Source organism: Bos indicus x Bos taurus, chromosome 12 (genome assembly GCF_003369695.1).
Source record: "Bos indicus x Bos taurus breed Angus x Brahman F1 hybrid chromosome 12, Bos_hybrid_MaternalHap_v2.0, whole genome shotgun sequence".
NCBI classification, from domain to species: Eukaryota; Metazoa; Chordata; class Mammalia; order Artiodactyla; family Bovidae; genus Bos; species Bos indicus x Bos taurus.
Window position 1 is genome coordinate 16012073 of NC_040087.1, and position 26945 is coordinate 16039017.

The 26945-nt window shown below is 44.1% G+C and overlaps 1 protein-coding gene across 6 annotated transcripts in view; it reads right to left on the bottom strand.

Moving 5' to 3' along the window:
- Window positions 1-7044: 7044 nt before the first annotated feature.
- The window catches only part of LCP1 (lymphocyte cytosolic protein 1), a 104831-nt gene continuing 84930 nt past the window's right edge, over window positions 7045-26945 (bottom strand). For all 6 annotated transcript variants that reach the window (XM_027557209.1, XM_027557210.1, XM_027557212.1 and 3 more), the window contains exons 11-16: window positions 26838-26916; window positions 25257-25371; window positions 24084-24217; window positions 16372-16495; window positions 11241-11365; window positions 7045-9185 (exon numbers count right to left, since the gene is read on the bottom strand). In XM_027557209.1, the coding sequence (XP_027413010.1) occupies window positions 9053-9185; window positions 11241-11365; window positions 16372-16495; window positions 24084-24217; window positions 25257-25371; window positions 26838-26916 (710 nt within the window). In that variant the 3' untranslated portion in view covers window positions 7045-9052. The remainder of the gene's footprint in view (window positions 9186-11240; window positions 11366-16371; window positions 16496-24083; window positions 24218-25256; window positions 25372-26837; window positions 26917-26945) is intronic.

Below are 26945 nucleotides of genomic sequence, written 5' to 3' on the forward strand. Positions count from 1 at the left end.
GTATATTTACTCTTGAGTCAATTTGGAACACTAGATGGCAAAAATAATATAGCAAGTGTTTCTTCAAGAGCTGTAAACTTCTGTTTTGGGGGCTTCCCTGGAGGTTCAGTGGTAGAAAATCCACCTGCCAATGCAGGAGATGAAAGAGGTGCAGGTTTGATACCTGGGTCAGGAAGGTCTCTGGAGTAGGGAATGGCCACCCACTCCAGTATTCTTGCCTGGAGAATCCCACAGACAGAGGAGCCTGGAGGGCTACAGTCCATGGGGTTGTAAGGAGTTGGACACGACTGAACGACGACAAAACAACCATGATCCAACCTGGCCTGGATTTGGATATGCAGCTCAGGCGTCCTGTTAGGTAATCACTGAGAGAGTCAATTAATTTCATGGCATTTTATCATGAGTTCAGGTGCAGCTCAATTTACAAGTTTTCCTTTCAAAATCATTCAGCCATTAAAGCTGCATAATCTTAGGAGGTTTGGAAGACACATAATTGATAAATGTTTTTTCCCTCCACGCACCCTCTCTCATGTTTATTCATGCAGAGCGAAGGTTTTATAATTTACACAAAGGGCTGGATACACCAGCCCCCTGTGTTTCTGAAGGGGAGGAAAGATGATGCCATTCGGGAGCCACTGAAGAAGGAGATTTGAGGCTTGAAGGCAGAGAACTCCATCCCAGGTTCTGATGCTTTGGCTGCAAATACTGAGTTGGGGACTTGTGGCACCACGATTGTTAGTAGGTACCCAAACAGGCAAATGCTTGTTGGCTGGATGGTTAAATTGTGAAGAAAGCAGGGTTTGTCCTTAAAACACTTTCCTTCCCTCACTCCCTGTTTCTAACCATTGCTCCTTTTTATTGGTCTCTCTGCTTTTTAAAGATGCGGTAGCCCATCAGTCCTCAAACTTGACTGCCAATAAAAGCCATCTGGACATCTTTTAAATATACAGCTGCCTGCCCATCAGATCAATTATATCAGATCCTCAGAGGGCAGGGCGTAAACGCCAGCATCTTATAAATCTCCCAAAACGATTCCATTGTGCAGCCAGGGCGTCAAACAACTGGGCTGGACCAGTGCTTCTCCAGGGGTGGCCTGGGAGTCCCCTAATCTCTGAGGATATTTGGGGAAAATGCAGACTCCAGGGCCCACCAGCCCTCTAAGCACTGACTCTCATGGTAGGATCTGAAACATTTGCTTTAAAACTCTCCAGGTGATTCTCAAGCATCCTTGAGTCTGATAATCAGCCCTACTCCTTGGATTTTTTTTTTTTTTTTGATGTGGACCTTTTTAAAAGTCTTAATTAAAATTTTTACAATATTGCTCTGCTTTATGTTTTGGTTTTTTGGTCGCAAGGCAGGTGGGATCTTAGTTCCCTGACCAGGGATCGAACCTGCACCGCCTGCCTTAGAAGGTGAAGTCTTAACCACTGGACCACCAGGGAAGTCCCAGTCCATCTCTTTCTCATGAATCTGGCTCTCTAGTCTTTCAGTTCCTCAAAAGTAACCAGCTTCTTCCATCCTCTGGACCTTTGCATATTATACCTGTTCGATCAGAAGGCACTTTGCTGTCTCTTTGCCAGTAGGAAACTGGCAAATATATCAGTGACGGAGCTCTCTCTCCAGAAAGTCACTGTAAAGTGTGGCTCTTGGAGGAGAAAAGAGTAGGCACTGAAAGGCCTCAGTCCCCTCCCCCGGGGACAGTTAGGTTTACTGTCATCCAATTGGCACTGGACGTCATAGAGAGACTGCTACAGAGATGGTGGGAGAAAAGTCAGCAGGCTTGATGCGGGTATGGAAGGAACATTACATACAAGGGTAAGGAAGGAGAAAAGACTTAAGTGACGTGGCACCAAGCGGGTGGGAAGCGATGGAGCGGTAGCTCTGGGCAGCCAGTAAGAGAAGCTCTTCCAAGGGACACCTTAAGGGTACACTGCAGGACCAGGGGCATGTACTCTTGGAGGCCTGGGGGTGGGTGTCACCAAGAATAAAGGGACGAAGGGGGAGAGGGACAGCAAAAGGTAAGGCTGAGCGATGGGGGCATACCTAGGTGGAGGGCAGGACCACATCGGCTACCTCTTATGGACAATGATGATGGGAAAATGTTGGGGGAGGCCTATTTTAATCTCTCAAATCTAGTGTAATTGGGAAAGGATAATTTAACATTGGTTAAAATTTAGCTGCCTATCAACTGTAGATCTTTTAGGAAGGCTTCTACTCTTAGGACTTTCCTGGCGGTCCAGTGGCTAAGACTCCGTGTTCCCAGTGAAGGGGGCCAAGGTTTGATCCCTGGTCAGAGGACTAGATCCTGCATGCTGCAACTAAGAGATTTGTGCTAAGTCACTTTAGTCATGTCTGACTCTTTGCTGTGAACAGTAGCCCTCCAGGCTCCTCTGTCCACAGAGATTTTCAAGGCAACACTGGAATGGTTGCCATGCCCTCCTCCAGGGGATCTTCCTGACCCAGGGATGGAACCCGCATCTCTTATGTCTCCTATATTGGCCGGCAGATTCTTTACCACTAATGCCACCTGGGAAGTCCAAGAGATCCCACATGTGGCAATGAAGATCCCACGTGCTGCAAGACTCAGCACAGCCAAATAAATAAATATAGATAAATAGATATTAAAAAAGAGAAGACATCTCTTTCATGACAGTGTTTCTCAAACTTAAATGAGAAAACCCATGGATTAACAGGGAATCCTATTAAACTGAAGATTCTGATACATTAGGTCTGGGGTGGGGATGAGATTCTGTTTTCTAAGCAGCTTTTGGGTGCCCCTGGCCTGAGCCTCAAACTTCGAGCAAGGAGGTTTGAACGTTCTGACTCTTAATAGGGGGCCCCTGGTCTAGCCCAGCCCAACAATGCTGCCAGCCAGATCATTAACTCTTATGCTGTATTGCACAGAACTTTAGAATTAAATATCTGCATGCATTTCTAATCCTTTAAAAAGTTATTATTCCAAAAATTATATACAGTAACTCTTTATTAACCAAAATGCTTATTTAAATGGAACTCTCCATTTTTTACATGCCTATTAATATTGGATTGGCCAAGAAGTTCATTTGGGTTTTTCTGTGAGACGGTATGGAAAAACCTGAATGAACTTTTTGACCAACCCAATATAAAAATCCCTGCCATTTTCCCAACCTGTCCCTCAGTTGTTACAGGTGAGATCGTGGGTACTGACTGGTTTATCTGTGTTTTTATGCTGGACCTAACGTGGATTACTAAGTATATGTAGACATTAGACATGAGAAAACATTTACACAATTTCCTTTTTCCTTTTTTTTTTTTGGTCACCCACGCACAGTCTCAGTTGGTAAACTCTGTTTTACAAAAAATGGGGAGAGACAACATTGTGGAAACAGCGGTCCTTGGCAGCTGAGAGTTTAATTATTGGAATTTTATTAGGAAACTGTCAGAGGAACTAGATTTCACAAGAGGCTCAGTCAGCACCGCTGACTCGTGCGGAGCATCAGCTGCGGTTATGGGATCACGGGCTGGCAGAGACGTACCATGTCCAACTCCCTAAGCAGTGCCAGCATTTAATCCGAGAGCACTGCACATCCTGGGGGCGGGGGGCAGAGAGCAAAGGTTGACGACAGCTGTACAGCTGCTGACTGATACAAGGTAGAGTAACTGCAGGGAGAGTGGGCCTTGGAGCCACCCAGGTACACCAGGAGTCCAAGGGAATGTCTCTTCTGTATCAAGGATCAGTCCAAGATGGGCTTGTTTTAGGTGGACTGAGTTTCCTTACTTTTTACAATCGAGACCACAACTGTGCTCTAAGTCGTGTCTCACTTTTTTGCGACACCATGGACTGTAGCTGGCCAGGCTCTTCTGTCCATGGAATTCTCCAGGCAAGTATATGGAGTGAGTTGCCATCTCCTTCTCCAGGGGACTTCCCTACCCAGGGATTGAACCCCTATCTCCTGCTTTGGCAGGCGGGTTCTTTACCCCTGAGCCACCTGGGAAGCCCATGTGTGTTTAGGTCGATAAAATCACTAGATTGGCTGAGACTTGAAAAGCCCCTCTAGTCCAGTGCATTGCCTCAGCCAGGCTCGAATGGCATAATTTCCAAACAAACAGGAATCCATCCCCTTTTAAACACTCTGCTGAAAGGTCTGTTTCGCAACTCTTCTCCCAATAACTTCTCTCTGCTGGCATCTCTCACAGTCAGGAAACACTCGTTTATGTCTAATACAAATCAACTTTAAAAAGTTAACCAGCTCTCATTAAAAGTCCAGTAAGTCCTTGGTATTCCTGGGGACATGAGCATGACGGGGCATGGTTCCTGCCCATGTCTCACTAGTTAGAACTCAACTCTTCTGTAAAAGGTTGCTAATCTTTCCTTCAGAAATAATTTTCCCCCTGAACCCCTACAGGCTTCCCTGGTAGCCCAGATGGTAAAGAATCTGCCTATAATGCAGGAGACTTGAGTTTGATTCCTGGGTGGGGAAGGTCCTCTGAAGAAGGGAATGGCAACCCACTCCTGTATTCTTGCCTGGGGAATCCCAAGGACAGAGGAGCCTGGCGGGCTACAGTCCACGGGGTCACAAAGAGTTGGACACAACTGAAGCGACTTAGCATACACGCACATAAGCCCCCATATTTCATTTATAAATTTGTTATAGCAGGGATCACATTCTGCTTTTGATTACATCTTCCCCGTGCATATTATCTCTTTGCTGGATTAACCTGCTTTAGACAGAAAATGGAGACGATGGGAGGGGTTCAAGCCATCCTAGCTCAGGGCTCTTTGTCAAATACTTTGAGAAAACTTCAAAGGAGGATTTAAGCGTTACTTTCCAATGTTCAATATCTTTGCCAGAGCAGAAACTTGATTAAGTACCTGTTAAATGAAAATGAATGTTCCAAGCACAAGAAGTGGACACAGTCTTCACTGTGGCTTTATTTGCTGTAGCAAAGGATGGAAGCAACCTATTCATTTATCGGCCACTGGTTAGATACAGGTTGGCACAGCCATATGACAGCATACTATGCATCTGTTGAAAAGATTGAGGCAGGTCTCTATCTGCCAACATGGAGCAATCTCAAAGGTACGGTGTGACGAAAACACACAATGTTGTGTATGGCATGATGACATTTCCAGTAAAAAGATGTGTGTGTGTAACAAGAGCACAGAATGTTTCTAGAAGGATACAAACTGAGGGACTGGGACAGAGGGAGTGGTGGGCTGATGAACCAGCCCTCAGGGGATAAAAAACCCTATCTGTAGAGTCTGATTGTTTCTGTGGTGTAAATACCCTCATCCTGGCCAACTTCAAAATAATACGGTCTGACAACTGGAGCCAACTAGAACCAATATGAGCTGGCTCATAGGGGTGGGAAGGTGGCAGGCTTTCCACTATAGAGCCTTTGGTACAATTTTACTTTCTGATGTCATACTTGGATAGACTAAAATGTTAATAATAAACTCTTAAATTTTGAAAGGACTTCCCTGGTGGCCCAGTGGCTAAGAGTCCGTGTTCCCAATGCAGGGGGCCCACATTCCACCCCTGGTCGGGGAACTAGATCCCACATGCTGCAACTAAGAGTTCGCATGCCCCAACTAGAGACCCCTTATACTGCAATGAAGACCTGGTTCAGCTCAGTTCAGTTCAGTTGCTCAGTTGTGCCCGACTCTTTGCGACCCCGTGAATCGCAGCACGCCAGGCCTCCCTGTCCATCACCAACTCCCGGAGTTCACCCAGACTCACGTCCATCGAGTCAGTGATGCCATCCAGCCATCTCATCCTCTGTCATCCCCTTCTCCTCCTGCCCACAATCCCTCCCAGCATCAGAGTCTTTTCCAATGAGTCAACTCTTCGCATCAGGTGGCCAAAGTACTGGAGCTTCCACTTCAGCATCATTCTTTCCAAAGAAATCCCAGGGCTGATCTCCTTCAGAATGGACTGGATGGATCTCCTTGCAGTCCAAGGGACTCTCAAGAGTCTTCTCCAACACCACAGTTCAAAAGTATCAATTCTTCGGCGCTCAGCTTTCTTCACAGTCCAACTCTCACAGCCAAATAAAGAATTTATCTCAAAAAAATAATCCTGAGATTACATGGGTTAAAAAAAGAAAGGTAACTAGTGGGATGTCCACTAGAGTGAAAAAATAAAAAAAGGAACTAGCATTAAAAACCTAAAAAAAAAATCTTTTAAGAAAAACTGTCCTGCTTTGATTGCTATATTCCATTGCCTTCCAGTCTGCAAGACTCTAGTTTTCTTCCCTTGATAGTATTCTGCTTACCTGCAGCTGTTCAGTCCTCCTGGTCAGGACCTATCAAGGCAGTCTTACATACAAAAGACAACACTTAGCCCTCTCGATATGTAGGGAAGACCACTACCTTGAATGTGTAGAAGCTGCGGGAATATTAGGCCAGAAAAAAGCCATCTCCAAAGACTGCTGCTGGAGGAGCCGGGACATACAGCTTAAGCACAAGAGCCCAACTTTCCAGTGGCTGTGTGGGTGAGGGACACCTCGGGAAGTCAGGATGTGACCACGCCAAACAACAGCCTACCCGAGGGAGCCAGTTACAGCAGAATTCTTCAGCACTCTGAGCATCCTCTGCACGCATCCTTCTGCAGCATCACCTCTACCAGCCAGTGTGAGGCCCAGACTAGGGAGGAGACGCCAGGGACCGCCAGCCCCAAAGATTCCTCCTCGAATCACTTAGAAGCCCTTTCACACCAATCCCCAAGTCTGGCTTTTGGGCACAAGTGGGTTCCATGTGTTCCTGAGAATTTGTGTCTTACCTTTCATTTTGACCTCCTCGTGGTCTGACTCCCGCCAACTTACTCTTCAGCTTTCAGCTAAAATATTTCTCCTTTGGGGGTTTTCTCTGTTGTAAGCCCCTCCCACCCTGCCCTCATCAATTACTCATAGCACCTGGCAGTGGTGTGTTTTTCCTGATCAGTCTCTCTTGATCAGCTGAGCTCAAGGCCTGCCTCATTTGCGGGCATATTTCCCAAACCTGGCACATGTAGGGCCTCAGTGCATGTTGGCTGAATGAATAACTCATGAAACCTTCAGAAGACGTCCGATATGGGGAACATTTTATTTGGAGAGATCTTGATTGAGCATTATTTTATCTTCATTTTCCATTAAGGCAATAACATTCCTCCTGGAGGCAGACGGCGGGGAGAATCGTCTGGGGGCTACATTAAGTGCAGATTAAGACAAAGCCAACCACTTTGCAATCAAATGCATTAGAAATACAGATTACGGGCTAGGAGAAGCCATATCTTGGCTTCCTGAGCCCACTGACAAGGAGCAGACTGGGATAATGCATTTCAGTTGCTTTGAAAAATGACTAAGTTCCACTACACACCACCCCTAAAGCAGATACCTCCTCCATGAACGCGTTCACCATGACAGAAGGGGTCTGGCATCAGTGCCCAATGCTCTGTTGCTATTTAGCCTTTGGTAAGTTTTCAAGGAAATTGCAGGCTATTAGAACTGCTCAAGAGTACAGTGTTCCTTGGGTTTTGTTTAAGAATTCTTTAAATATCCAGTAAATTAACTCTTAATAAAGCGACTGTGCCTGTTCCTAGCCAGCTTGATACCTGGCTAGGTATGTGTATATGTGAGTGTGTTGGTGGGGGTCAAGTTTGGGGTTGAGGTGGGGGCACTGTTCATTGGCACATATGACCCCTGGGCATTTGGGGGTACCAAAAAAGTAAACATGATCCTATGGCCCGGCAGACATCATATGCACTATGATCTAAGAGCTAATGAAATCAGAACAAGCAGTTCCCAGTCGCCAGATATCTAGCCACACTGTATAACTAGATCTAATAAAACATTAGTCACGCAGTTGTGTCTGACTCTGTGCGACCCCATGGACTGTAGCCCGCCAGGCTCCTCTGTCCATCGAATTCTCCAGGCAAGAATACTGGACTGGGCTGCTGTTTCCTTCTCCAAGATCTAATGCTGCTGCTGCTGCTAAGTTGCTTCAGTCATGTCCGACTCTGTGCGACCCCATAGATGGCAGCCCACCAGGCTCTGCCGTCCCTGGGATTCTCCAGGCAAGAACACTGGAGTGGGTTGCCATAATACACAGGGCTAAATGCACAGAGGCAGCACCTGAGACCAGAAACTTTGTTATGACTCCACACTGCCCTCTAGTGGTTTGCTGCTCAATGACCCCCTCCTTGAACGCTTCCTTCCACCAACAGTTAAGAATCTATCTGAAGGCATGGTATTTAAGATAGTAGATCTGGTCAGAGCCCAGATCCTAGGGTTAAAAACAGAGGGCTTCTCATTGACTGAAAAAATAAAATCTGATGACATCTGGGACCCTAGTTTTGAGAAAATGTTCTGATGATAAGTCTTCGTTCTGGAGATTAGTAAACACAGTTCTAAGAAAATGTTCTGATGATATGTCTTAGGTCTGGAGGTTACCAGACACTCTTGGGGACCCCAATACAGCCTGATTTGTCAGATGACCCAGAAGGCCCAAGAGGAGGGTGGCCAGCAGAGGGGAGCCACAGAGAGGGCAGGTTCTGCCGGGGTGGAGAGCAAAGTCACAACAGGTAGACCCAGGTAGAAGGGCAACAGGAAGGAGGCTTGTAACAGAGCAAACGCTGGCCTCCAGAAGCCAGCTTTAGGCTGGTTTCACGATTCTCCCCTCCGATGATTCTCCCCTCCTGGTTCTCACCCCGAACAAGAAGGCAGACAATGTAAGCTGGTTTGAAAGATTACGTTAAAATGAACTACACTTGAGACTTCTATACCTGACTACAACGGCAAAGGCAGGAAAGGTGCCTGGGAAGTAAGATCTCTTTTTCTCTACGTTTTCAAAGAAGCAATCAATTCAATGATAAAAAAATATTTGTAAGAGACTGGGTCTTTTGCAAAGAATAAAGCACTTTTTGTTAAATACATGAAGGCTACTTGGCAGAAGAGATATACATTTTTTTTTGGAACTGTGAATAATGTCATCGAGTTGAAACTTTGGAATGGCTGACTCCTCCCGTGTTTCCTGGGGGCACCAGGCATGAGCAGCCAGAGACCCACACACACCCCCTACCCCGCCCACTGGGCCTTACACCCTCTTCATTCCTTTCCCCATGAGGCAAGCGAACACGGTCATGACCATCTTGGGGTTCACTTCCACCAAGTCTTCTGGAAGCGCATACACTCTCGCTCCAATTTTTCGGGCCATAGAGATGGCATACCTAAAAGAGAAAAGAGGAGGGATGAGGGGAGCCTAAGCAAGTATGAAGGGGACCCCTCAGGGTCAGAGTTATTGTCATTCTATATAATATATACTATACACTCTATGAAAGAAAGTTAAAATGTTGGTGACTCAGGCGTGTCTGACTCTTTGTAACCCCATGGACTATAGCCTGCCAGGCTCCTCTGTCCATGGAATTCTCCAGGCAAAAATTCTGGAATGGGTTGCCATTCTCTTCTCCAGGGGATCTTCCCGGACCCAGGGATCAAACCCGGGCTTTCTGCATTGCAGGCAGATTCTTTACCATCTGAGCCTCCAGCGGAGCCTTCTACACTGTAAACTACCTACTGTGCCGAGGTCACTCCTGGTACAGCTGCAGCCAATCAATCACTGGCTTCCTCTCGAGGTTTGTGGGCAAGTCTTAGCTTGACAAAGCTCCCAACTCCATCAAACTCGCTGTCCAGCCTCGTGATAATCACCAAATGTATCACTTGTCCTTAAAGAGCTTCCTAGCTCCCACCACTTTTGGTGCTTATTTGCTTGGGGTCTACTGTGGCAGAAAAAGTCACAGACTTGAACAAGAGTGTGTGATGGGAAGGACCGCAGACTCCACTTCAGCTACAGAACATTGTTTACAAGGCAGAAGAAAAAAAGAGGAAATGCATCTGTAATACCATGACCCTACCCATCAATTCTTTATTTTTTTAAAATCTTTTTTGGCTGCAAGGAATATGGGATCTTAGTTCCCTGACCAGGAATCGAACCCACGCCCCCTGCTTTGGAAGCTCAGAGTCTTAACCACTAGAGCTCCAGGGAATTTCACCCTGCCCCCTTTCTTTTCTTTTCTTCCCCGTCCATTCTTTTCTTCCTTTTTCCATTCTAATTCTTGCCCACATGCATGTGTATTTATTTATGCTACTATGATCGTAGAATAACCAGAGTTTTATATTACACATTTTTCACATAAGATTACCATAGCTGCATCAGAATATTTTTGCTCTGTTTATAGTTACAGGAAGATAGTTTTATTAGTTGTAGTCTACTTGCAAATGAGCCCACACTATTATTATCTGGCAGTTCTTTTATTCTGCTCATTTGTTATCTAGCAACCTCTTACAATGGTTGCTCCAGAGATTCTTCATTCCACCCAAGGCCCCGTGACTCCCTCCACTCTTCTGAAATAACTTTACTCATACTTTAGCGATCACATTAATTTAAGAGCTCCAGGCAAGGGTAGCCCCATTCTTTCTCCTTGTCCATCTCTCAGTCACTTCCTCCATATTAATGATTAATGAAGTACAATTAATTTTTCCATTATAAAATATAGAGGAAAAGTTGTTCAAAAATTAGAAAACAGAACTTAAAAAATATGCATGATCTTGCCACCATAGCCATTTTTAGGATTCTATATTTGGGGCTTCCCTGGCAGCTCAGATGGTAAAGAATGTGCCTGGCATGCAGGAGACCCAGGTTCCATGGGGGAAGATCCCCTGGAGATAGGAACGGATACCCACTCCAGTAAGAATACTAGAGAATTCCATGGGCAGAGGAACCTGGCAGGCTACAGTCCATGGAGTTGCAAAAGAGTCAGCGACTACACAAGAACAACCCTCACTCTGCGTATAACGCAAAGAGCAGCTGCTCTCAAACCAGTGACGACTCTGGCCTTGAACCCCACCCCTGCCCAGGTACATCCATGGATATTCACAAATAGGGCGTTTAACTCCGCACCCACCATGTACAAACTCTACTCAGGAAACCTCCTATAGATTTTGATAAGGAAATTAGTGTTAGGAAATTGTAGGCTTGCTTATCAGTTGGAAGTCAACTGTTTTCCATTTCAATTGTTACCAGTTGTGTTCTTGTCTTGTTCCCTCTCACACCTGGAACCTTAAACTGTCACTGCACAGTAGCAGATATAAGGGTGATGGGACGCAGTAAGTCACGAGAAGGAAAAGCATCAGTAGTGAAACTGAATTGTCTGCATGGAGGCATGGGCACTCGACCCCACAGCCACCCGCTCCTTCCCTCCCTGACCTCGGGCTTGTTCACGTACTTTGCGTTGTTGAGTTTCTCTTCTTCATTCAGGTTCTCCGTCTTCAGAAGGTCATAGTTAATGGAACCTGGCTGAATGGCATCGATGAGATCAAGGACCGGCAGACTTGTGCTGATCTTCGGGTCCTGCACAGAGAGAAAGCATGGGCTTCATCAATATGCTCCCAGGTTACTTCTGTTTGGCTCAAGGAAAGTGGGTGGTTCTTTTCAATTTTTGGTTGCTCCATGTGGCATGTTCCCTGATAGCTCAGCTGGTAAAGAATCTGCCTGCAATGCAGGAGACCCCAGTTCAATTCCTGGGTAGGGAAGATCTGCTGGAGAAGGGATAGGCTACCTACTCCAGTACTCTTGGGCTTCCCTTGTAGCTCAGCTGGTAAAGAATCCACCTGCAATGTGGGAGACCTGGGTTTGAAAGATCCCCTGGAGAAGGGAAAGGCTACCCACTCCAGTATTCTGGCCTGGAGAATTCCATGGACTGTATAGTCATGGAGTTGCAGAGTCAGACAAGACTGAGCGACTTTCACTTTCACTTTCCATGTGCCATGTGGGAGCTTAGTTCCCTGACCAGGGATGGAACTTGTGTCTCCTGCATTGGAAGTGTGGAGACTTAACCACTGGACCGCCAAGAAAGTCCCTTCTCTTTCCTTTTAAATATGAAATATACACGTCCTGGTCTGGGAAATGCCACAGTGTGGCACCTGCTATTTCAAACCAAGTGCTGTTTCTCTAGGGGGCGTCAGTAGCTTCCTGGTGGCTCACTATGCAGAGGAAACCCATTGTCTGCCAACAGGCAGGGAGTCGTTCACCCAGAGCTGTGAATGCACAAAACTCTGCTCTCTCTCTTGGGTACCTGAGAGTACAGACAGGGAGAGGCGACTGCATGTCACCATCTGAGCATAGTCAAGTCTAAACTAGAGATTTCTTGAAAAAAATTAGAGATTCCAAGGGGACATTTCATGCAAAGATGGGCTCGATAAAGGACAGAAATGGTATGGACCTAACAGAAGCAGAAGATATTAAGAAGAGGTGGCAAGAATACACAGAAGAACTGTACAAAAAAGATCTTAACGACCCAGATAATCACGATGGTGTGATCACTGACCTAGAGCCAGACATCCTGGAATGTGAAGTCAAGTGGGCCTTAGCAAGCATCACTACGAACAAAGCTAGTGGAGGTGATGGAATTCCAGTTGAGCTATTTCAAATCCTGAAAGATGATGCTGTGAAAGTGCTGCACTCAATGTGTCAGCAAATTTGGAAAACTCAGCAGTGGCCACAGGACTGGAAAAGGTCAGTTTTCATTCCAATCCCAAAGAAACACAATGCCAAAGAGTGCTCCAACTACTGCACAATTGCACTCATCTCACACACTAGTAAAGTAATGCTCAAAATTCTCCAGGCTTCAGCAATACGTGAACCGTGAACTTCCAGATGTTCAAGCTGGTTTTAGAAAAGGCAGAGGAACCAGAGATCAAATTGTCAACATCCGCTGGATCATCAAAAAAGCAAGAGAGTTCCAGAAAAACATCTATTTCTGCTTTATTGACTATGCCAAAGCCTTGGACTGTGTGGATCACAATAAACTGTGGAAAATTCTGAAAGAGATGGGAATACCAGACCATCTGACCTGCCTCTTGAGAAATATGTATGTAGGTCAGGAAGCAACAGTTAGAACTGGACATGGAACATCAGACTGGTTACAAATAAGAAAAGGAGTACGTCAAGGCTGTATATTGTCACCCTGCTTATTTAACTTCTATGCAGAGTACATCATGAGAAACACTGGACTGGAAGAAACACAAGCTGGAATCAAGATTGCCAGGAGAAATATCAATAACCTCAGATATGCAGATGACACCACCCTTATGGCAGAAAGTGAAGAGAAACTAAAAAGCTTCTTGATGAAAGTGAAAGAGGAGAATGAAAAAGTTGGCTTAAAGCTCAACATTCAGAAAACGAAGATCATGGCATCTGGTCCCATCACTTCATGGGAAATAGATGGGGAAACAGTGGAGACAGTGTCAGACTTTATTTTGGGGGGCTCCAAAATCACTGCAGATGGTGACTGCAGCCATAAAATTAAAAGACGCTTACTCCTTGGAAGGAAAGTTATGACCAACCTAGATAGCATATTCAAAAGCAGAGACATTACTTTGCCAACAAAGGTCCGTCAAGTCAAGGCTGTGGTTTTTCCTGTGGTCATGTGTGGATGTGAGAATTGGACGGTGAAGAAGGCTGAGCGCCGAAGAATTGATGCTTTTGAACTGTGGTGTTGGAGAAGACTCTTGAGAGTCCCTTGGACTGCAAGGAGATCCAACCAGTCCATTCTGAAGGAGATCAGCCCTGGGATTTCTTTGGAAGGAATGATGCTAAAGCTGAAACTCCAGTACTTTGGCCACCTGATGCGAAGAGTTGACTCATTGGAAAAGACTCTGATGCTGGGAGGGATTGTGGACAGGAGGAGAAGGGGATGACAGAGGATGAGATGGCTGGATGGCATCACTGACTCAATGGACGTGAGTCTGAGTGAATTCCGGGAGTTGGTGATGGACAGGGAGGCCTGGCGTGCTGAGATTCATGGGGTTGTCCGACTGGACACGACTGAGCGACTGAACTGAAATGAAGTCTAAACACCTCATACCTCGAGGGTCCAAATCAGAGTCAATTCTAACCAAGAAACAAGACACAGGACCCCTGCAAGATGTTAGGTCTCCAGCACAGGCCCTCTGCAGAGGTACAAAAATATTAAAAAAAAAAAAAAAAGAAAGAAAGAAAGATCAGAAGGGTAGGGACTTCCTTGGTTGCAGTCCAATAGTTAAGACTCCCCCAATGGAAGGGGTAAGGGTTCGATCCCTGGTCGGGGAACTAAGATCCCACACGCTGTGTAGCACGGCCAAGAAATAAAAATGAATGAAATAATTATAATAAAACAACGTAAAAAATACGATGGGTCCATTTTTACTTATTTCTGGGTAATATAAGTGAAAGTCGCTCAGTCGTGTCCAACTCTCTGCAACCCCATTGACTACAGCCTACCAGGCTCCTCTGTCCCTGGAACTCTCCAGGCAAGAATACTGGAGTGGGCTGCCATTTCCTTCTCCAGGGGATCTTCCCAACCCAGGGATCGAATCCAGGTCTCCTATATTGCAGGCAGACTCATTACTGTCTGAGTCACCAGGGAAGCCCAGGTAATATAAGACCTACCACAAAATTAAAATCAATATACATATAACCATTTCTAATTTCCATTATTAGCCAGAGCTTCTATCTCCATAGAATTTTTTGGTGAAGAAGCACAAGGAAAGCAAAATGGAGAGACTGGAGTTTCAGCTTCTTCCCTACTTTCTTCCCACAGTCTTGGGGGGCTGATGGGCAGCGAGATGGTCAGCAGTCAGCAGCGTTCATAGGTGAGGGGGGACCAGGACTGTTTCTACAGTGGCTAATGGGGGGTGGGCTATGCTCATTTTTTTAAAGGTTTCACTTAAAATCCCAGTCTGGTGCTCTGTGATGAGGACAGGGGGACGGGAGGGAGGCTCAAGAGGGAGGTGATATATGTATTATTATGGCTCATTCACATTGTTGCACAGCAGAAACCAACACAACATTGTAAAAATTAAAAAACAACAAAAATAAATCGTGTTTCTTTCTTTTTTTTTTTTTGACCAATTCTGTAATGCCTTGGTGAGAAGACAGGAGAAAATTCACCCTGAGCATCACAAGTAGAAAAAAAATTATCAAACATTCCGAAGAGGAACACCCCAGAAACTGCCAGGTAATGCAAAGGGCTGCATTCCTGTAAAGTGGCAGCTGTTCTACCAAGAGACGCACTCCCGGGACTGTTTAACCATCGTGTCATAGCCACGGTCACGTGATCTACAGATACACTCTGCTCTAGAACCTCACCTTGCAGAGAGAGGTGCTTTCCATTCCCTAGTGGACACCACCTGCAATTACTAGCTGTGACTTCAGGAGTTAAATGAGCCCCCAGATTCCTCATTACACAATCAGGAAAATGGTGGGACTTCCCTCGTGGATCAGTGGTTAAGACTCCATGCTTCCATCACAGGGGGCACAGGTTCGATCCCTGGTCAGGGAACTAAGATCCCACATGCCACGCAAAGCGGTAAAAAAAAAAAAAAAAAAATCAGGGAAATGGTAACGCTATCTTCACGATATCTGTGAACAAGAAGGCCTTACAAACAAGAGGGCCCTGGTCCTCAGAGTGCAGTCCATCCTGGGAGCGCCCTTCACCACCTTCCCTGATCTCTTTCTGGAAAGATTTGTTCATGTCGATCACCAGTCTCTGCTTCAACCGCTGCTCAGCTCTTCAGACCAAACAAATGGTAGGTGGAGGGCAGACAGAGCTGGCTGTTTCCTGTGCTGAGCTCACAGAGTCCAGGCGCCCCTGGTATAGCCCAGCCCAGAGATACATCCCTTGCCCTTTCTGGGAGGGGAGAGATTTTCACTTTTCTCTTGATTTTGAAGCAGAGGATCGACATCATGACAAACTGCCTCATCCACCCTGTTAATATAACTCTGAAGGGGTCCCTCCCCCAATCTTGACCTTTAAATAGAGAAAATGTAGTTACGACGGGACGCCGACACTATACTGTGGATCAAGTGCTCAGGGCCCTTGAGAAAGAATCCAGCTAATGTTTAAAACATGAGACGAGAAATGTAATAAAATATAATGCTGTTATTAATAAAAACGGGATTTGGATACACGTACACAATTTGCTTTTTTTCTTAAAAAAAAAAAGAAAAAGAAAATACCCCATGGGAGATCTTCTAGCATTTTACATCTCACCCTCATCATGTTAACAATCTGAACCATGGAGCTGTGCACGCTTAAAAAAATACTATATTTTATATTACTTTGGAAGAACGATGCCTAAAATCCCTTATAAAAAATGACTGGGTTTTTTAAATTAATTATTAGGGAGGAAAATGACAAGAAATTTGTCAATGAAACGGCCTATGAACATCAAAACAATAATGGGTCATTCAAGCAAAATCAAAATGGGAGGGGTGCCTCAAAGACCTCATACTGAAGGTCACTCTTGAAGACAGAGTGAAAGCAATAAAGATCAGCATAAAGCTCAGGGGGCCGCGCGGGAGGCAAAGCACGTTACCTTGAAACTAGAGATGCATGAATTCTTCTCCGCTTCCTTCAGTGTTTCATTCACCCAGCTGACAATAGTGTCATCATTGACCTTCTGCCCGCCTCCAATGTCTTCAAGAATATTCAACGTGTACCTGAACAAAACCAAGAATGACTTCTGGAGAAAAGTCACTAAAGAATTCACAATTGTATAGCACAGGGAACTCTTCTCCATACTCTGCTGCTGCTGCTAAGTCGCTTCAGTTATGTCCAGCACCGTGTGACCCCATAGACAGCAGCCCACCAGGCTCCTCCGTCCATGGGATTTTCCAGGCAAGAGTACTGGAGTGGGGTGCCATTGCCTTCTCCGTCTCAATACTCTATAATGACCTAAATGGGAAAAGAATCTAAAAGACACTGGATATATGTATTTGTATAACTGAATCACTTTGCTGTTCAGCAGAAAGTAACACAACATTGTAAGTCAACTATACTCCAATAAAAATTTAAAAAAATATATGAAGAAGAATTCACTATTCACAGAGTTGCCAGCATAGAAGTTTTTATTTTTTCCTGTCGCAGAAGATGGCCTGGATACCATTGCAGTTGAGGAACAAAGAATATGTAATAACACTAGTTCCTTTTAGAATAACAAAATAGAACTTTATATGTAGAGTGTGATGCAGAGCAAATACCACCGTCATTGTGGGAAGGCAAAGCAGAAGGGAAGCAAGGAGAGAAAAATGAAGCAAAGGCTTTGAACCAGTGGTGCTTTTCTTAAAGGAACCATGAAAATCAAGGAACAATTCAATGTTAGGCAAGCCCACAGCCCAAGCACATATATTCAGACAAGACTATCATTCAAAAAGACGTATGCACCCCTATGTTCAGAGCAGCACCATTCACAATAGGCAAGACATGGAGACAACCTGAATGTCCTCTGATAATGGATAAAGGAGACACACACACACACATACACACAGGAATATTACGTGACACAAAAAGCATGAAATAACACATTTACAGCAACATGGATGAAACTAGAGGTGATCGTACTAAGTGAAGTAGGCCAGAAAGAGAAAGACAAACACCATATGATATCTTTTATACGTGGAATCTAAAATATGACATGCATGAACCTATCTACAAAACAGAAACAGATTCACAGACACGGAGAATAGACTTCTGTCTGCCGAGGGGGAAAGGGGTGGGGAAGGGAGGTATTGGAAGTATTTGGGGTTAGCAGATACAAACTGTTAATTATAGAATGAGATAAACAACAAGGCCCCACTCTATAGCACAGAGAACTGTATTCAACATCCTGTGACAAACCACAATGGGAAAAATATGGAAAAGAATGTATAAACATACATATATATATGTGCATATGCATGTATACCCGAATCACTGCTGTACAGCAGAAATTAACACAGCATTGTAAATCAGCTACAGGTCAATAAAAAAGGAAAAGCCCGACCAGCTAACATAAGAAAGAAAAAACATAAAAGTTTCCCCGGTATAAGACAGAAGTAGAAATTAATCTCTAGTTAATCTCTAGTTTGAGAGTAAGAACGATGGTATGGGGAGGGAGGAGGGAGGAGGGTTCAGGATGGGGAACACATGTATACCTGTGGTGGATTCATTTTGATATTTGGCAAAACTAATACAATTATGTAAAGTTTAAAAATAAAATAAAATTAAAAAAAAAAAAAAGAACTGCCTTTGAGACACACGATTATGAGAAGTGTGGTGGTGGGGAACATTACGATGCTTCAAACTCTTAAAATTCCAGGGAGCAGAGAAGGCTCACCATTCCCCAAGCTGATCCCTCTCAAAAGGGAAATAGAGAGGCAAGCAGTGAGCAAGTGGGCAGGTCGGCTGGCCTCAGGGTTCAGTCTTGTTAAGGGGGAGAGGGAGGTGGTCAAATTACCCACGAAAGACTAGGGTTTCAGTGTGCGTCGTCCAAACTGAAATTCAAGTCTCCGGCCTGTCTGGAGGGCCTCCCTAAATGAGGTCACCCTCCGCCCGGGGTTTTGCTTACATAACCCATCGGGTGTCTTCCTCCAGTTAATGCTTCTGTGGAAAACACCGTCCTTCATGATCTCCCACACAGCTTTCAAGTGTTATCTCTGAAAAAGGAGTAATGACCCACTTTCTTCAGATGAAAGCACTTCCCCATCACTGGTGATGAGGAGGAAAAGAGCTTCTGCAACTTGTCTTTAGCAAAAAATAAAATTCGGTGGCGGGGGGGGTAGTGCTTCCCTGGTGGCTCAGTGGTAAAGAATCTGCCTGCCAAACTAGAAGACATAAGCGATGCAGGTTCAATCCCTGGGTTGGGAAGATCCTTGGGAGGAGGAAATGGCAACCCACTCCAGTATTCTTGCCTGGAAAATCCCACGGACAGAGGATCCTGGCGGGCCACAGTCCATGGGGTTGCAAAAAGTCAAACTCAACTTGAGAGATTGAGCACGCACACACGTACGCTTATTGTTGATTCACTTTGCTGTATAGCAGAGCCGTCTATGGGGTCGCACAGAGTCGGACACGACTGAAGCGACTTAGCAGCAGCAGCAGCAGCAGAAACTAATACAACTGTAAAGCAATTATACTCCAATAAAGATTAAAGAAATGAAATGGCCCCATGAGTCCCAGCTTTAGGCTGGGCCTCATCCAACAGCAGGGGATGGATGGGATTTGGGGCTGGAGGGGCTGTGATTATGACTTTCGTGCTTTCCTGCCATGGAACTGTGGTTTATTGATATAATATGTGACCCGGAGGGGCAAACCTAGCTGCTTTGTTTTTCACAGACCTATCCCCAATTCGCTGTCCACAGCCTCTTTGATGTGGAGAGAATTCCCTCCTTTGCCTGCTGCAGACTCACGCTCCTTTGCTGGAGTCTACTGTTGCTGTCTGCTGGCAGTCTACTTGCCTCAGGCTTTTGTCTCCAAATGTACACACACGCAATCTGCCAGCTTTCCAATCTGAGAACAATTTCTAGGCTACTGAAGGGGAAAGGGAGGTTTAGGCTCTCATTTGTTTTTAGGGGGAAAATGACATGCCATTTATTGTCCAGATCAATGACCAAATGAACACATCTGTGCAAACCAGTGACATAAATTTCAGCTAGAACTGGGTCTAAATTTATTAGATCTGTTAATATGTGGCACACAGAGAAAGAAAAAAATCCCCTTCTGCTGGAATTTACATAATCAGTCATTTCATCACCTTCAACAGTAAGGAATTTCTCTGTGCACTTTCTTATACGAAATTATTATTATTATTTTTTAATCTTTTGATCATGCCACACAGCATGTGGGATCTTAGTTGCCTGATAGGGATCAAATCGTGCCCCAAGCATTGGCAGCTTGGAGTCTTAACCACTGAACCACCAGGGAAGTCCCCACAATTCTTATACAGTAAAGATTCATGAGAAATAGGACTTATTAACCAGGAAGAGACTCAGCTCAAACTAGCCCTTGTTATATATATATATACCAGCCTTGTTGTTGGGTCACATTTTTATAAAACTCAAAACAAAGATCATATTACAAGGTGATTTTCAGATATTATGAAATTCAAAATAGAATAGAGTTGGCCTGAGTATTTTTTTAAGTCACTAAAACAAAATATCAAAGATGCTTTCATCTCCAGACCCAAGAGTCAATTTAACTGTGGCAACTAAAAAGACTTTGGTTTTGGTTTTCAAAGCAATCAGTACCAAAAGCCATTCTGTTAAGAATTAAACACACACGGGAAATAAAATAGTGGGGAGTTCAGAAGGCGTTTCTGAAAATACACTGGTAAGAACAGCTCTTAGGAACTTCCAGCAATGTTCTAGATACAGGCACTGTAACAGGGACTAGAGTTAAAGCTGCTTTAGCTCTGGTGTTTTCTGTGCCAGAGAAGCCTATGACATCTGCCTTTGATCATTAAAGAGATCCCAGTTGAGAAAAGGGTAATGGAGCATCATATTTGATAAAGCAAATGTAAATCAGGTAGTGATTATGATCACTTCTGACCACCCTCCATCACCTGGGAACACTGACATAATTACTCTGAGGACCATTATAAATATTAGGACCTGCAGACAGTGGCCTGGGAATAGAGCTTCTGTGCTTCAGGAAATGACAACCCTTGTCTCTGCCATTACATTGTTAGATATAATGTAATGTGACATATGGTTTCTGGGGCTTCCTTCCAGGTAGAAAAATGAATTAAGTCATTCTAACTTAGGCTCTCGGAGAAGGCAATGGCAACCCACTCCAGTACTCTGGAAAATCCCATGGGCAGAGGAGCCTGGTAGGCTGCAGTCCAGGAGGTCGCTAAAAATCAGACACAACTGAGTGACTTCACTTTCACGCATTGGAGAAGGAAATGGCAACCCACTCCAGTGTTCTTGCCTGGAGAATCCCAGGGACGGGGGAGCCTGGTGGGCTGCTGTCTATGGGGTCGCACAGAGTCGGACACGACTGAAGTGACTTAGCAGCAGCAACAGCAGCAGCAACATAGGTTCTAATTAAGGAATGGAAGACTTCAGCCTGCTCAGGGCTATCAGTATAGGAGGAAAGGAGCAAAGCATGTAAAAGTGAACAAGTTAATGCTGACAGCTTTGCTATCTAGAATTCTCCCCAGGCTCATGCTTTTGTACCAAAAATTGTTTACTTTTCTCATCATTTATCTTGCATTTGTGTATCTTATTATATTCTACTATTGATTAAATAATTTGTCCACAGAGCTCTCACATTTTAATCAAATTTATATTTGGCTCTACAAGGTATGCACATGAGTTTGAGTGAACTCCGGGAGACAGTGAAGGACAGGGGAGCCTGGTGTGCTGCAGTCCATGGGGTTTCAAAGACACGACTGAGTGACTCAGCAACAACTAAAAGGTATCCAAAGTTCTCTGTTATAGAAGTAGCAGGAAATTCTGCTTCTGGTCATGATGGAATAACAGGAATCAGACTGACCCTTCTGCCTTAAACACATAAAACCCAATGAAAAAACATGAAATGGTGTTGTCTAGACTTGATGACAGAAAGCACAAAACAGGGGTCCCTGAGAAGGAAAACGAATGTGGTGAGCCCTAAGATTGTCCCAGCTGATCGCACAGAGAATTCCCAGGCGGCAGTGCAGGGCAAGAGAACTCAAACAGAGCATGACAGTCTCGATGAGCTGACGGGACAGGGTTGCGAACTCAAGGAAGCCACGGTGCTAGAATGTGTGTGGCAGAAGAGCAGAGAGAAGAGAGCCGCCCAGAGAGTAGAGTCATCTAGAACAAAAGCTCCAGAGATCTTCAGAAGTTCTGCCTCGCGTGCTTAGCAGAGTGCGACTTGGTGCATGCATTTGAGCAAATACACTGCGGCTGGGGAAAGAACTTGCAGAAATGAATGGGCAGAGCAATCCTTGGAGTTCACACAAGCGCGGGTTACATCTGGCTCCCACCAGTCAGAGTAGACAAATCTCATGATATATGGAGCATCAAGTAAAGTACTCAGATGAGATTATCTCAGTATTGAGAAGCAAAATGAGCTCGAGATTAATTAAGATTTTAAGTAAGCCCCCAAAGGATCAAATTTTGTTTAAGTAACGTAACTGCATCCCACCAGTCCATCCTAAAGGAGATCAGGCCTGGGCGTTCATTGGAAGGACTGATGTTGAAGCTGAAACACCAATACTTTGGCCACCTGATGCAAAGACCTGACTCATTTGAAAAGACCTTGATTCTGGGAAAGATTGAGGGCAGGAAGAGAAGGATATGACAGAGGATGAGATGGTTGGATGGCATCACTAACACAATGGACATGGGTTTGGGTGGATTCCGGGAGTTGGTGATGGACAGGGAGGCCTGGCTTGCTGTGGTTCATGGGGTTGCAAAGAGTCAGACACAACTGAGCGACTGAACTGAACTGCATCCCAGTGGCTCAGAGGGTAAACCGTCTGTCTGCAACGCAGGAGACCCAGGTTCGATTCCTGGGTTGGGAAGATCCCCTGGAGAAGGAAATGGCAACCCACTCCAGTACCCTTGCCTGGAAAATCCCATGGATGGAGAAGCCTGGTAGGCTACAGTCCATGGGGTCGCAAAGAATCAGACACGACTGAGGGATTTCACTTTCTTTAAAGGAATACAGAAATATCTAGCAAATGGCAAGGTAAAATTCACAATGCCTTACATACAGCGAAAAATCAGTAGGCATTCCAGGAAGCAAGAAAGTATGAGCCATAGTGAGGTTAAAAATCAATTAATAGAAACAGAAATAGCAGTTATTGTACTTATATTCTATAGCTCAAGAAGGTTAAGAGATATAGGAGATGTCAAAAACACCTAAATCAAATTTCTACATATGAAAACTATAAAGTCTGAGATGAAAAACATATACACCAAATGGAATTAATGGTAGACGTTGTAGAAGAGAGTAGTGAATTTAAGACAATAGAAATTATCCCAAATGAAACAGAGAAGAAAAAATGAAACATAAAAAGATGATCTGAGTATCAATGAATTCTGGGACAACTTCAATGATCAAATACTTAAGAGTCCTGAAAAACTAGGGTGGGTGGATACAGGAGTCAAATTTGAATAAATAAAGGCCAACGTTTTTCCAAATTTGATGAAAATTGTAAACCCACAGATGCAAGAAGCTCAACAAACCTCAAGTGCAAGAAACACCAAAGTACATCATAATCAAACTACTTAAAAGCAATGATTAAGAGAAAATCTTGAAAGAAGCCAGAAAAGAAAAGACATGACCTACGGAGGAACAACGGAGAAGTTAATGGCAACCCACTCCAGTATTCTTCCCTGGAGACTCCCATGGCCAGAGGAGCCTGGCAGGCCATGGTCCACAGGGTCGAAAGCAGACACAACTGAAGCGACTCAGCACTGAGGAACAAAGATAAGAAATACAATAGATTTATCACTGGAAACAATGCAAGCTAGAAGACAGTGAACACTACCTTCAAAATAACGAAAGAAAAAACTATCAACCTAGAATTCTACACTCAGATAAAATACCTTGCAAAAATGAAATAAAGAGTTTATCAGACATATAGAAGCTGAAATAATTCCTTGCCAACAGATCTGCACCACTAGAAATATTTCAAGTAGAAGGCAAATGGTATCAGATAGAAATCTGGATCTATAGCATGAAAAGAGAAGCACCCGAAATGACAGATATGTAGGTAAATATAGCATATTTCCCCCCTTTATTTTGAAAGTCCCTTTAAAGGATAAGCAACTGTATTTACATCAATCAGTTAAAAGTTAGAGGATGGGGGAAAAACGTATCATGCTAAAACTAATCAAGAAGCTGTATCACTATCTGGAAAAATAGCTTTTAGAGAAAAAGAGTATCATCAGGCATAGGGTAACTCCACATGAAAAAGGGTGATTCATTAAGAATTAAGGTTGTTATGACAAGCTTAAATGCTGATGAACTTGACAATAGAATTTCAAAGTACCTGAAACAAAACTGATAGAAATGAAAGAAAAAACAAACAAACAAACAAAAAGCAGGACACGCCCAGCCCCCCCACACACTCCTTTGGGTTTCATTTTAGCTTAAAATATAGTTTTACTGGATTAAATCACATTCCTGAAATTTGCTAGTACTTTTCTAGATCAAAAAATACATTCAATCAAACCGATATTGTAAAGCAACCATCAATTAATTAAAAATAAACAAATATAATTTAAAAAATAAAGAATTTGTTCAACAAGATGCCATTTTCCTGAGCTGTATTACCTTCTCATCAACTGCCAGACCAAGGCCAACGTTAGGGTGCGGTTTCCTTCATTGAGGTCTTGTCCCCCAATGCCAACCAGGGAGAACTTTGCTTGATTCTTCCCCAGTTCCACTGCATAGTTACAATTCTCAAGCTGTTAATGAGCAGGAAACAATCTAATGTCATCATCTCTTTGATGATAAATACCAGAGGAAGTAAGATGATAAAAATAGACACAAAATGAAATAATAAGGTCAGACTGAATAATCTCTCAAGTCTCTAGTTCAGCAATTCTAGGATTCTAAATTAGTCAAATAATTTTCCATCTTTTTAAAAAATTTTATTTGGCTGCACTGGGTCTCAGTTGGGGCATGCAGGATCTGGTTTCCCGACCAGGACTGAAACCCCAGACCCCCTGCAATGAGAGCTTGGAGTCTTAACCACTGGACCATCAGGGAAGCCTGATTTATTTCCACCTTTTCTTAAAGAGTGCCACTCACTCTCATCAAAAGAAAAAAAAATATTCATAGTATACCAGGTGTAAAGCCAAAATGAGTTATTATGATGACCATTTTCATGGCTCTATCCCATGACATAACTAGAAAGCCATACTAAATAACCTGTCTATAATATCCCTAAAATAGTTGCATTTGTAGAGACTGGCCTGGAAAATCCAGATCCTGTAAGCACACAGTAGACCGACATATGGGATGGGTGTTCCCGTGGCTACGATTCACGGATTACTGGGTCACAGGGACGATAAATGGTGGGAAATGTTCGTGCCACCCCCATGGCTGTGGCTGCTTTTACAAAACAATGTGTTCTCACTAGACATACTATTTGTACATGTCAAACTGTTAGCACAGGTTTCGATCCTTTAGAAAATTAGAATGAGGATCTTGCTGGAGGGAAAGGCACCCCACAGCTCTGCTTGCTCTAATTATCTTAATTAGAATTTTTACATCATGACGCTTAAAGACATCCAACACAGAATTATAAATAAGCAATCAGCTGAAATAATGAACTCCCTTTAATAAAAACCACTCAGGTTTCTGATTGCTGTACTCTTAAGTTAATCCCTGGATAAGCATTTCTTATCTGAGCTTGGCTTCCTGATAAAAGTATTCACACAGTGCTCTTGTGGGCTTATGACTTCATCTGACGACCAGAACCTCACAAGAGTCATCATTTACCTTCTTCATGTTACCCCCCAGTTTGGGGTATGGTGGTTTGTTTACTCTGCTCCAGTCAACAGGGACTTTAATCTTTTCATAGAGCTGGAAGATGACCAGGGCATCTGATAAGTCACTAAATGAAAACAAACACAAAGAATTCTCAGATACCCAACATTTATGGAGGGCCTGGAGCGGGCCAGGCAATTCTTTACATATTAGTTCAAGGAACATTCCCAGCAACTTGGCCACACTGGTATCAGTCACTTCATCTTTAGAGGGGAGGAAATTCTGACTCAGAGAAAGGGAGGGAGCTTCCTAGAAGTGTCCTCCAGGTGTGACCACTAATACCTCTTCAGCAGAAACATATATTCTCCAGAAAAATAAATAGCTCCAACAGCATTGGAGACACGCCCACAAACTGAACATTTACTGTTTGGCCTGCTTGTGAGCAGATCTTGGGTAGATGTGTCAGAGAGTCGATTTGTTCTTTTGCTGCTGGATTATGAATTTTGTACAGTAAGTCCCCAACATATGAACCTTCAAGTTGCAAACTTTCAAAGACGCAAATGTATGTTTGCATGTCTAATCACATAAGTTAGAGCATGTGTCTGGCATACATTGTCATGCGCCTGCACCCTCTACAAGTGGCTATGCTTCTGGGTACTTGACTGTACAGGCTTCCCTGGTGGCTCAGACAGTAAAGCGCCTGTCTAGAATGCGGGAGACCCGGGCTCGAGCCCTGGGTTGGGAAGATCCCCTGGAGAAGGAAATGGCAATCCACTCCAGTACTATTGCCTGGAAAATCCCATGGACAGAGGAGCCTGGTAGGCTACAGTCTATGGGGTCACAAAGAATCGGACACAACTGAGTGATTTCATTTCATCTTCCCTAGTGGCTCATCGGAAAAGAATCCACCTGCCAATGCAGGAGATGTGGGTTTGATCCCTGGGTTGGGAAGATCCTCTGGAGAAAGAAATGGCAACCCACTCCAGTATTCTTGCCTGCGAAATTCCATGGACAGAGGAGCCTGGCAGGCTATAGTCCATGGGGGAACAAAGAGTCGGACACGACTGAGCGACTGAACATGCTCGTAGGATGCGCATATAGAGTACAGTATCTTTATTTCTTGCCTGTCCGTTGATGCCAGCCCCTGTGTGCCAGCTGCTGTACTGTACCACAATACTTTCCAAGGTACCATAAGATTAAAAATGTTTTTCTTTATTTTTGTGTTTGTTTTTAATGTATTATTTGTGTGGAAAGTATTATAAACCTATTACAGTACGGTACTACATAGCCGATTGCGTTAGTTGGTTACCTAGGCTGACTTTGTTGGGCTTTTGAACAAAATGGGCTTATGAACACCCTCTCCGAACGGAACTCATTCATATGTAGGGGACTTGCTATACTAAATACATAGCAAGGTTGGTGTATGCAAGTGAGTTTTTCAACACCTGCTGCTCAATTCGGCGTTTCCCCTCTTCTCACTGAGGTGCGCACATTTTTCGAAGAGAACTGCACACCAGAGTGATATCTGAAATCTTGGGCATCTTCACAGGTCTTGGTATCTCATATTCAGGAAGAGGCCCTCAATATTCTTACCTGTACAAATGATTGACTCGCGGGTTTACACCCAAGGAGTTCATCCAGTTCCTAAACGTCCGCTCTTCTCTCGTCTCACCTAAATGAATGAAGGCTAGTTATCTTTCA